General features: G+C 38.4%; 1 protein-coding gene across 1 annotated transcript in view; it reads left to right on the top strand.

Annotated features, from left to right (window-relative positions):
• Positions 1–8,495: 8,495 nt before the first annotated feature.
• The window catches only part of LOC102230484 (double C2-like domain-containing protein alpha), a 37,265-nt gene continuing 33,150 nt past the window's right edge, over positions 8,496–12,610 (top strand). The window contains exon 1 of the mRNA XM_014473141.2: positions 8,496–8,672. Coding sequence (XP_014328627.1) covers positions 8,647–8,672 — 26 coding nt within the window. The 5' untranslated portion in view covers positions 8,496–8,646. The remainder of the gene's footprint in view (positions 8,673–12,610) is intronic.

Below are 12,610 nucleotides of genomic sequence, written 5' to 3'. Positions count from 1 at the left end.
GTGACAGGTCATATTAATGGGTGACAGGTCATGTTAATAGTTGACAGGTCGTATTAATAGTTGACAGGTCATATTAATAGGTGACAGGTCATATTAATAGTTGACAGGTCATATTAACAGGGTGACAGGTCATATTAACAGGGTGACAGGTCATATTAATGGGGGACAGGTCATATTAATAGGGTGACAGGTCATATTAATAGTTGACAGGTCATATTAATGGGTGACAGGTCATATTAATGGGTGACAGGTCATATTAATAGTTGACAGGTCATATTAACAGGGTGACAGGTCATATTAACAGGGTGACAGGTCATATTAACAGGGGGACAGGTCATATTAATGGGGGACAGGTCATATTAATAGTTGACAGGTCATATTAACAGGGTGACAGGTCATATTAATAGTTGACAGGTCATATTAACAGGGTGACAGGTCATATTAATAGTTGACAGGTCATATTAACAGGGTGACAGGTCATATTAATAGTTGACAGGTCATATTAACAGGGTGACAGGTCATATTAATGGGGGACAGGTCATATTAATAGGTGACAGGTCATATTAACAGGGTGACAGGTCATATTAATGGGGGACAGGTCATATTAATAGTTGACAGGTCATATTAACAGGGTGACAGGTCATATTAACAGGGTGACAGGTCATATTAATAGTTGACGGGTCATATTAATAGTTGACAGGTCATATTAATGGGGGACAGGTCATTATGCATTTGAATGCTAAGAAAACAACAATATCCCACATTTTTAAGAATTTTTTTTTAGGTTTAGGAAATACAACTTAATGTGACTTTAATATATTTGAGCAGGTGAAATCTCTTCCTTTCTGAAATGGAGAAATTAAACAGTGTCAGACAACCGAGTATCAGCTTTCAACCACAGGAAGTGATTACATTTTTTAGATTTATTACATCCCTGTTTATATTAAACCAATGGGACTTAATTCATTGTGTGAGGAACTGCCACAGCATACAAATGATCACAGGGCTGAAGGTCGGATGTGACTCGAATGATAACCTGACGTGTCGTTCCTCGGTTGTCGTCGTGTTCTGTTTCAGTGCCGCGATTTAACATTGACGATGTCGAAAATCCTCCGTGCTTTAGGAGTTTGGCTGAGTGAAGCACATGAGCAGTGCTGTGAACATCCACAGGGGATGAGAATAAAAATGTTAGAAATTCAGTTCCTCATGGATCACTAAGACAAACACTTCCTGGTGTCTGAGATCCTCCATATTTTAAAGCTTGAAGACATTTATAAACTGCTGCTCTGGAAGTTTGTTCAGCTCAAGAAGTCCAACCATTTGGGTAAATTTATTCTGACAGTCATACTCTACATTTTCAGGCACAGTTTTCAGGTGTCAGTCTGCGATAGCACATTTTTCCTGCTGAACCATAGATCAGTTGATGCTTGATTTGACTATCTACCTTACTTTAAATTAATTTAGTAATTTTCTCTCCGGATTCTGTCCATGTCTATTGAGATTTGGTCACCTTCAAAATGCCTTGTTTGGATAAACATGAGCCGGTCAAGACTTGACTTGTGGCCTGGAGATCTACTGCTATGGCAAAGTGTTTTCTCTCTGGTGTATTCATGAATATTAATAAATTATTGACTTAAAACAAGCTCAGATATCTTGCCTAAAATTTACTTGTAAGTCTTATTTCAAGTGTACTCTGATATTTGCACTGGAAACTAGACAGAAATACTTAAGATTTTAGGTTTTTCCAGTGTGGGCTAAACTTGTGGTGAATAAAAGGGCTAAAAACATTTTAATCCATCATTTATGTAAACTATAGACATCACTGGTTTCACTGGAACCACAAATCCTTAGAAATGGGTTCATAGTCCGTTGGTCGATGTCGGTAACTTTGTTTCTGATGTGTTCTTGAATTTCTTTAAATTGGAGACATGATGTGTCTTTTTTTAGTGTTTTATCTGTGTCGTCTGACAGGTTCTGTTTAAGTGACATCTTGATTCTTTGGTCTGGCAGTAATGAGGCATGGATGGAGACAGTGAAATTGAACTCAGCTTTCCAAAAATGTGCTCAATCACAGTTAATTAATGCCTCAGCACAAGGGTGTAATTAGTGTTTTTTTAAATAGCGCCCGGTGGATTTGGATAACACTTTCCTGTTTAAGGTAGGAAATCATCATGTGAAAACAGTTTCTGAATTTTCTCTGGTCTGATAATAAATCTGCGTGAAACATTTAAGTGTCACAAAGCAGGAAAAATACAATAAATCTGTAATGGGCAAATGCATTTCGCAGCACTCCAGACACAACAGGGTGCGATGCTTAAAGTACACACTTTCATATCCGTGGCTCACAATAATGTCTTCAGCTGATGCTGCGTCTAGATAGCGCATCGTCAGACTTTCAGCTTGGAGACGAATATTGTGCTGCTTTAATATCACAGGATCTCGTTAAGCCTCCACTAACTCTCCACTCCTCTCTCGTCCCGTAAAACAATAGAAAAATTAGTCTCTGGGATATTTATGATTGAAATCACGAGCTGAAGTTTGGTGTTTAGTGCACACTTTTATGTACAGGCACATTAAAAGTAAGAACATGGTGAAAAGGTTTAATATTATATGACACCAGGGATGTCCAAACTGTGGCCCCAGCAACATTTGTGGCTCTCTTGGTGATTTTGTTTGGCCTCTCAGTTCACAACTCAAGAATAGAGCCAATCCGTGATTAATTTGAGATCTTTTTTAAAGACAAATGAAATCTTCTTAAACATTTATTTATTTAGGTACTGGACAAAGTATTTCTATTAATTAACAATGTTTCTGTTTTCATTGATCACAGGCACATGCTACTAAAACCCTCTACTTTTGCTCAATCTTTGTTGGCAAAAGTTTAAAAAAAAAAACAATGTGCCAAAAAAGTTTTAGAAAATATTTATTTGTCTTGTTTATGATTTGCTGATTCCTTTTCTACAAAAATTTGACTACTTTACTAAATATTGTCTATTTAGTATATCACTGAAGAGATAAAAACAACAAATATCTTAAGAAATAAATCCTTTCAGTTTTAAATAAAAGAAAATGTGTGTATGCGCTGTACAATGGCTGTTGGAAAAGACAAGTGTCTTGTTGATTTTCCATTCAGAAACCACTTGCTGCAATCTTGATGGTTGTGCAGGAGGCTCCACTTCTGCTTTTCAAAGACGTACGGTTGTATAATTGTGCATCTGTTTGCTGCCATTCTCATGTGTGAGTGTAAAAGTTGAGTTCAGTGCCAGCAAAACTTTATTTAAAGTGACAAGAAACAAACAAAATAGGCAGACCTGAGCAGACTAAAATCTCATTAACTAAGAATAATTTTGTGCAAAAAAGTAATTAACATGTTTTTTTTATCACCCATAAACTCATCCTAACCTGTTCAAGGAAGCATAATAGGTCACCTTTAAGAAACCACGCATAATCTGCATCTTAAAGCTGATTTAAATAAACTTGGTGCTGATGGAGTTTTTTCATGAAGAACACTCTGCGTCGTGACAAACAGACAAATACCAAGGAACTAGTTCATTGGCTGAGTCATTCAGCAGGTGGCCTGGGTTGCCGTGTGAAGACGAGTCCCTGGAGTTTAACGAGTAACTATTTATGACATGTGCGGCTTGCGTGTGCTGACGACCACGAACCCTGCAGCCTAACGTCTACATCCACTCAGCAGACATGCTGGAGTGTCATTTCGCCTGGGTTTGTAAATGAAGCAAATGAAGGTAAAGTCACCAGCAGCTTCAGTCTGTTGATGCACAATTTTAAAGAAGAAGTAGAAAGTACAGGTACATCTACGAAACGTAGACTATCCTGACTAATTTAGCTTGGTTGTTGTCTCATAATTGCAGAATCTGCTGCTTTTCCTTCGGGCAACATCACAGTTATATGACTCTAATTAAATTCAGAATGCAAATAGGCTTTTAAAGCTGAACCCTGTTGGGTTTAGATGCTTATAGTGAAACGGAGGCTCAATGTGATGCACAAGAAGGGAAGTGAAAAGTGACACTGTAACCTTGATGTTTACAAATGGTGTCTCAGTATTTATTTTCTTCCTGCCCAACAGCTCCATTTCCAACATCCCCTATTCATTAATATATATACTGTATATATACTGCTCAAAAAAATAAAGGGAACACTCAAATAACACATCCTAGATCTAAATGAAAGAAATATTCTCATTGAATACTTTGTTCTGTACAAAGTTCCATTTGCACAACAGCAGGTGAAATTGATTGTCAATCAGTGTTGCTTCCTAAGTGGACAGTTTGATTTCACAGAAGTTTGATTTACTTGGAGTTATATTGTGTTGTTTAAGTGTTCCCTTTATTTTTTTGAGCAGTATATATATATATATATATATATATATATATATATATATATATATATATATATATATATATATATATATATACATACAGGTATTTCCTTTCTTCAGTCCAGCTGATTTCAATTGATGACTGATTAACTGGAGTTTGTTGAACTGCAATCAGTTGAATCAGGCACATTAAAGCATGGAAACCTCTAAAACATGTAGGACAGTGAGCCTTTGGGACCAGGGTTGGGAAACACTGGTTTACATGACAATGATCCAATAAAAATTGAATTTTTGTTCCGTTTCTGTTATTACATTTGCATGAAGACGTTCTAATTATAATCTTTGTCTAAAATGCACAGTAACGGCACACATTGAAGAGGTGTAATGCTCTCGCCACGCCACTAGTTGGTGCTAGGTTCTTTGAAACTAAGTGCACGTGTGTTTTAAAAAAGAAAAAAAAGTTGAAAGCACGTCGATTCGCGTTTCCCCATCAGGTACTGATCCTCCAGATACTGGGGGAAACACGCACTATGTGCGTCTGATTAGAGCGCAGCTGGAAAAAAGTTAAACTTCGCTGAAACACGTTGTTTGAACTTTCACAGTGTCCGTAGTTCTCTAGATAAGAGCGCTTCATGATCACTGAACAAGCACAGGTGTATTTTTTCACCTGGGCGGTGCGGAGCAGTGAAGAGACGCTGAGGGAACCGTATCTGATGGGGAAACACGAATTGTAGTAACACCAGCAATGTCCTTTTGTTTACTTTTAAACTTTGTTCCTATATTTATATTTAGCAACTTTTCAGACCCTTCTGATGACTTTTTGTATTAAAAAAGTGACAAATGTAGTGACTTTTTTCTGTGTTTTGGAGACTTGTGTATATATATATATATATTTTATTTTCCATCCAAACGTGTTCAAAACCTGCTGTACTGGCAACACTGGCCGGGTGTCAGAGTGAGACAGGGGATTTTTTTAGACAGTCTTAGAAAAACAGTGTCTTCAGTCAGAGACTTCTTCAAATGTGCTGTAATACAGGCTGCTACAGGAGGTCTTTCCTACCAACATCCATCACCACCTTCAATAACTCTTTTTTGTTATTGTAGGTGGTGAATTAACATGAGTAACAACATCATTTAATTTCCCTTTGGGATCAGTAAAGTACTTTTGAATTTGAATTAACCAAAGAAGTCAGCACTGAGACATTCTCAGGCATAATAACTCTGGATTAAACAAAATTACACAAAAATTACCAAATTAGCACAGAAACGTGCAGATAGAACCCTAAACAACCTATTTAGACACTTTAACAGCAATAACAAAAAGTTTATTTGGGGGTATCCAAACCTCCCAGGCTTTGCTGTTGTGTGAAAAACAATAAACAACCAAAAACATCAACAGAAAATGTTTGTCTGTGAGCTGAAACTCCAGCTCCAGTCCACAGTCTTTTGAATTGCGCTAATACAGAACAGAAGCTAATAAATCAATGGCTATTTTGTGCCTCAAAACGTGTCGGAGTGACTCAGACTGTCCTGACACAACTGAGGTGTATTATTAGCCGCTTGTGACAGTGATGCATCCAGAACGAGCCAGGCTGCATGTAGCATAGCGTAACCACAGGCTAGAGCTCATGTATGTTTTATTACTGCATGCTGCTTTTCATGCTTCCACCCAAGGGGACGCCGCTGAATTTACATGCTGCTGCTTCTAATTCCTCTGGATAATTTCTGCAAAGTGTTGCCACATCTATGGCCTACATTCTGTATTTGCATTTTCCAACCTGCCAACAACTGCAGAGCCTATTTTTATATATAAAAAAAGAGTAAAGTGTCATCCTGACGACACAGAGAGAAATATTTTATTTTAGGAAATGAGTAAAGCAGATGGATAAAAAAAAGTGAATTATTTGGCTCCCTTGAAAAAAAGGCACATTGGTTGTTTTCACTAAAACAACTGATGAATTTATAATGAGATTTTCTGGGCAGGAGGAAGAGGAGGAGGGAAGAAGGTGGGAAGCAGAATAAAACCTAAAAAGATGTTATACAGATTGAAGGATCTTTTGACAACACTGGCAGAGGAGGCTTTAAATTGCAGGGTGTGTTTGTGTGTGTGAAGGTGTGGGAGTTGTCCTACTCTGGAGGCTTGAGTGCATTATTTTGTCGTGTTAATGCATTCATGCATGACAGTACCGTAGCATCAATTTTATGGTCCTGAAACCTGTGTGTGTGTCGGGGTGTGCGTGTGTGGGGGCGTGTTTGTGTGTGTGTGTGGAGGAAACTGTAAAATCAGAAGATTTAAGCCATAATATAAAGAAATTAGGCCTGAAAAGCGGCACTAAATGAAGGCGTTTGGCTAATTTTTTATCAGAACGCCACAAAAGAAGCATTTGGCAGCAAACTTGCAGCTTCTTGTTTCTTCTGCTTTAACGATTTAAAAAGCACAAAAAAAGAACCAAGTGAGCAGCAAAGAGACTGAGAGAACACCAATTTTCTGTTTTCGAAACAGGGGAAATAGCATGTTTCCTATTTGTCTGTCACTGACTCAAGAACTATTAGCCTAATTATACAGAGGAACTGAGAACGATGAGGAAAAGTGTGTGTGTGTGTGTGTGTGTTCATGTTTGAGAGGCAGAGATCTGACCGGTGGTTGGAATTAGCACTGACAGATTCATTAGATGTGTTTCGCCTCCAAATTTAACACTGATAAACGACCTCACATGGCCACGTAAAGGGGCAACCAAACCAATTTCTCACCACCTTTAAACCATTACGCTTCCAGGATTAACTCTAACTGCTGTTAAGTAACTTCACAGGTTCTGCTGGGGATCTACAGACTGGAAGTAGGCGGCTAGTAGGGAATATGTCAACTAATGATGATTAGTTAATAATTTATCAATTATTTTGACGATTAGTTGATTAATTGGATAAAAAATTGGTGGAGTAGTAATGAATCGTGAACCTGTTCTATTAATAGCAGTCGCTTCAGTTTAAGCTTTGAGATTTAGAGAGAAATTCTTATGCAGGTTGTCAACCTAACATCATGCTAACACATAAAGCTACATTAGCTACTTTTGCTCTGTTTCCTTGTCTTGATTCTGATGTTCATAGTTTTGATTTTTGCCAGTGGGGTGGCCAACATTTTTCCAGACAGCACCTGGGATTTGCTATTCATGCCAGGACTGTAATGAATCCTCAAATCTTTCGAGCATCTCTATTAATTCCTCAAGAAAAATTATTTGCCTCGAAGCTTCGTTAAATTATGTTTCATTATTTAGCGCACCGTGTGCCACCCTGGTGATTATTTGTGTTGCGCAACGCTCTCACTTCCGCCTATGAGCTGTTAATGAATGCTAACAGCTAGCAGCATAACGTTCAGTTTTCAAGTTTGGTCTGGGAGATTTAATTGATTTTATTGATTAAAGAGTCTTTATTAGCCTGCTATTTTATTATTAAATTGAATATAATTTTTTGAATTTTGCATAATTTTTGTACAGGTTACCTTAAAAATGTAGCTACTATTGTTACACTTTAACAGAAAAGTAATTGTTAGGGATGCACAAACATGTAAATTTGGACCAATGTTGATATTAGATATTAATATTGCTGTAATGGCAGTATTTACCAATATTTATTTTATCTAATTATTTTATTTGATTACTCAATTAATTGTCAGAATAATTGATGCAATACCTGATTAGTAAAATAATCATTTAGCACAGCCCTAATATTAATAATTAAAATTATCTGCCTAGAAGCTTCGTTAAATTATGTTTTGCTATTTAGCGCACCGTGTGATTATTTGTGTTGCGCAACTCTCTCACTTCCGCCTATGAGTGGTTGATGAAAGCTGTAGATTTGAACTGATTTTTAATATCTTCACATTTATGCAGTAAAAGCAGTTTCTTTCAGCTGGTGTACTTTGAGATTTCAGCCATTAATGGTCAGATTAAGTGAGGAAAACGTGTGAGTGGTGAAGGTGGAGGTTTCCAGAGCGGATGAGGCAAAGCAGTCACAGTCACAACTGTTAAGGAATAAATCCCTGCTGCACCCTTTTCTCTTTCTCTCTCCCTCCCTCTCTCTCTCTCCATCCCTCTCTCTCTCTCCCTCTCTCTCTCCCTGCCTCTCCCTCTCTCTCTCCATCCTCCAGCTCTCTGTCTCTCCTCTGCTCCTCATTTCATCTCAACTTGGATCTAGCAGCACATTCATTTTTTAATGACACTCACTGCACGCGCTCCCCGCTCCCCTCTTCACCACCTGTTAGCCCCGCATCTCCTCCTCGCGCTGGATTTCAATATTTTCACCTGGTTTTTATGAGGAGTTTCACGCTTGTTCTTAGGTAAGGCAAAATTTTTTATGCATTTATTTTCTGAACAGATGCACGTTGAAGCAAGCGGATCAATATTCATTTTATTGCCGTTACATCCTCACTGCTGGGGTTTCCTCTGGACTGTTTCCTCTATCGCCTCCCACAGTGAGCAGGTGCAACGTGTGTCTGAAATTAAGTGTTTTTTTTCCACTTTTACCCACACAGACTTGAAGTTTACTCATCCCTGAAAATAACTTGTCTTCCACCTGACGTGCTTAGTTATAAATGATTTTCCCTAAAGCCTAAGGAGTAGCGATGCCGACTGCCAGTCACAAGCTCGTTATGAAAAGGTGAAAGGAGCTACCCGCGGTACCGATTAGTGCCGCGAAACCACTATATGCGATGCATATGGGCGCTGCGCTAAAGGGGGCGCCAGAATATGGTGGAAAAAATATTCCTAGTTGAGAATGCGCTAGGACGCAATTTTTTAAAACTCGTGTTCTTGTCTTATGAAAGGGAGCTAGTCCTGGAGAGGCAGAAAAGAAAGAGGGAAAATGCATTTCAGAGAAATTGACAGTCAGTAGGTAAGTTATTTCAGTCTATAGAGAGGAGGCTTGCAAATATTTAGCTTAAGTTTCTAACTGTGGTGTAGTTACAGGTGTACAGGCAGAATCTTACCAAGCTGTATGCAAGTTATATATTTAAAATAACAGTAGCTGCGTTTCCAAATGTGCGCAAAACTTTGTCAATATTCCACTAATGTTGAAAAAACACAATTTTGCAAAAGTCTTGTTTCCATTAATGAAGAAATGCAATTAAAATCACACATGAACAAGTTTGTTCACACAATGAGTCATGAAAAAACATGCAGCGTCATCATCCTCCTACCACTTCCTGTTGTCTTCTTTGTCGTTTTCGCCAGTAGTAATGTCCGGTTGTAACTTGTGCGGTGCAAAAGTGTTTTCATTGCAGTTTTACAAAATTCACTCATTTTAATGCAGCAAAAAAAATCACCTCATCCAATTCCAAAAATAGATTTTTCAAAATTGCTGCGTTTCATTAATCAGATTTATTTGTTTGTACAAATATATGGACATGAAAAAACAATTTCTATATTATTTTTATACTTATTACAGAAAAAATAGATTAATGCTTCCTGCTGGTGGCTGCTGCTATATCAAACATGTTAACTCTGTTTATTGTAAAGTTATCGATGCTACTTTCAAATAATGAAAATAATCTACATTTTTAAATCTAAATAAATGTTTTTAGTTTGCTACTCCTGTAAGGTAAACTCATCGATCTGTACTGCCAGATCAATAGCCTTTAACTTAAAAGCTGCATTATATAAACTTATTTGTGTGGTTTCCTTGATGAGGGAGTTTGAAGAAATTTCTCCGTCATGCCTGCTGCTTGCATGTGCTTGTTATAAATGAAATTTGACTTCCAATGATTCACTTCCTGCTAAAGTCAAAGAAAAATCCACAGAAAAGCTGCACCGTAGCGGCTTATAGTCCAAAAAATATGGTATTTTACACACATAGTCGCTCAGGAATGATAAAGCATCTCAGAAAGTACGTAGCTGCTGACACACAAACGGAAGAAATCTTCTCGCAGTCACAGGTGATGCAAAGAGTGATGGAGAGATAATGAGAGGATAAAGAAGGGGTGAATTTTTGACAGTGAAGATGAGAAGGTAGGGTCTGAGAGACAGCGAGCGCCCCATGCCTGTCATATGACTCTAATTTAAAGTGAAGGAGCTAAAAGAGGAGGGAAGGGGAGGCGGCATGTTGCACAGAGATATATTCCTGACTACCGGATGTGAGCTTCCTCTCTCGTTTTCTTGGCTGGAAATCTGCGCGTTACAAACACAAGGTGGGGGGAGATGCGTCTCCTGCAGCGTAAATAAAACCAACAGAAACCCAGTTTATGCCTGCAGGAGACAAGATGAGCTATCATGTGCGATTATGGACACGTTTAGTTGGATTTAGTGTGTAAGAAGTCTTTAAGTAAATTTGGAAAAAACTGGATTGGAGCTTTTATACCAGCAGAATAATTAAACACCGAAAATGTTAAAATGTGGGATCTCTACTGAGCAGATATAGAAGTATTTTTAGGTTGGTGCCCTTACAGAGAAAGATCTTTGATTGTATCTCTTTATGGAAACTCTAGAGTCTTAGCTAGAAGTAGAGCTGAACCGATTTTCCGATTATTCAAATAATAAGTAATCGATTAATTGTTAACTCAAAAAAAGGCCATTTGCTGAAAGAACAACCCTTTCAACCAATGTGATGTTTCCCAATGAGTAAAAACACTCATGTTAAATGTTTCACCAAACTTTCCGGTGTGTGAATACTTTAATGCAATGAATAAAATCTATTGTTATTTTAGATATGGTTCTACGTTTTCACATCGATAGACACATTGCAGCAGCATGATGTTATGAGCACAAGATCTCGCCCCCAGCTTTCTGCTGGTCGGCAATAAACTGCTTGCTAATAATGGCTGCCATTGGTTTTAGCTGTCAAGTTGTTAACAAAACCCGCTAAATCTAAAATGTACGCCTGATATATAAAAGAAAAAAGGATGTAGTGCGTTGCTACTTATTGTACAACAACTAGATAACAGGGTCAGGAAAACATTCTAACTAAAAAAAATAGCGAAGAAGAGGGAAGTAGTTCAGTTATGCTAGCATAACTATGATAAACGTAACATTTAGATGTGCTGTGGAATTCTGTGTGTTTAGTTCAGTCAAAACCCAGACACCAACTCTCTGGCATATTGTCAGTAGAGCAGGTGTTTAAATGAGCTAATCTACCACTGCAGCGTTAGCTTAGCTAATAGCAGTGATAGTTGAGCTACCACAGCGATCACTTAATAATCACAAAATAAATATCAAGCCTGAAAACATGAAACTGTAATGGACTGAATGTTCTGTTATTTGTTTGGGAAACAAACAAATAACAGAAATGTTTGAGTGTTTTTTTTTGGGATGTTGAATCCTGAAACATAGGGTGGTGTTGTCAGTTGCTATGGCAACAAGGTTGTGTGTAGTGTAGCTGAAATCGAGAGCGAGAAAAAAGAGGGATATGAATCGTCTTGATTTGTTCAACGATTTTTCTGCGTTATTTTTCCCTTTGTTGGGGCTCGCTGCACTAACTTAATAACATCTCCAGGTTTTGTTTTGTTGACGGGATCGTTCTACTGCAGCAGGGCGGATATGGATGGCACAGAAAAGAGTCGTCTTTCTGCCCTCCAGCGTTGTGCGCATGCATGAAATTTCTGGATGTAAACAAAGACATCAGAGTTTTTCCATCAGGCCTTCCAAAGCTTGGAGCAATGTTTACAAGCGTTGGGTTTGGTGATTTTGCTTCTGCGCTGACGCTCTCGTGAGCGAGATGATGATGGTGGTGGTGGTGGTGGTGGTGGCGGTAAGAAGAAGAAGAAGAAGAGGACCTCCAGCTGGCAGCATGGGGGTGATCAATCACCCGCTCCCGGAGAGCCTCAGGCTCTTTGCTGTTGCACGCTTGCTGCTGGTCCTCAAGCTGCTCCGACTCAAGGCCACATCTGCCAGAACTGGGAGGCGAATGACTGCACACATCATGTCAACGGCCTCATGAAGTGTGTGTGCGGACGCACGGATTGACGGTCTGACAGAAGCTTGGCTGTGTTTATGTTTGCACTATTGTTTTTGATGAATTATGCATTCAACTCCAGGATTCTCATCATCACAGACTCTTAAGTGTATTGATCTTTAAATCCATTCCTGCTATAAACGTCTCCATCATACTAAGAGCTTAATTAACTTGTCTGCAGCTTCACCGTAATGCAATGCAATCAGACTCTTCAGATCATTTCTATTAAAGGGCTTTGTGAGTTTTGCTTTAATGTTGTGACAAACTGAAATGATTTATTATAACTTTGATAACCGAATTTCCCTATTAGCTACAGCTAGCAATTATTTTAGC

This window comes from Xiphophorus maculatus, chromosome 10 (assembly GCF_002775205.1).
Source record: "Xiphophorus maculatus strain JP 163 A chromosome 10, X_maculatus-5.0-male, whole genome shotgun sequence".
In the NCBI taxonomy this organism is placed as follows: Eukaryota; Metazoa; Chordata; class Actinopteri; order Cyprinodontiformes; family Poeciliidae; genus Xiphophorus; species Xiphophorus maculatus.
The sequence above is the reverse complement of the archived record's forward strand: the minus strand, read 5'-3'. Positions and strand labels throughout refer to the sequence as shown.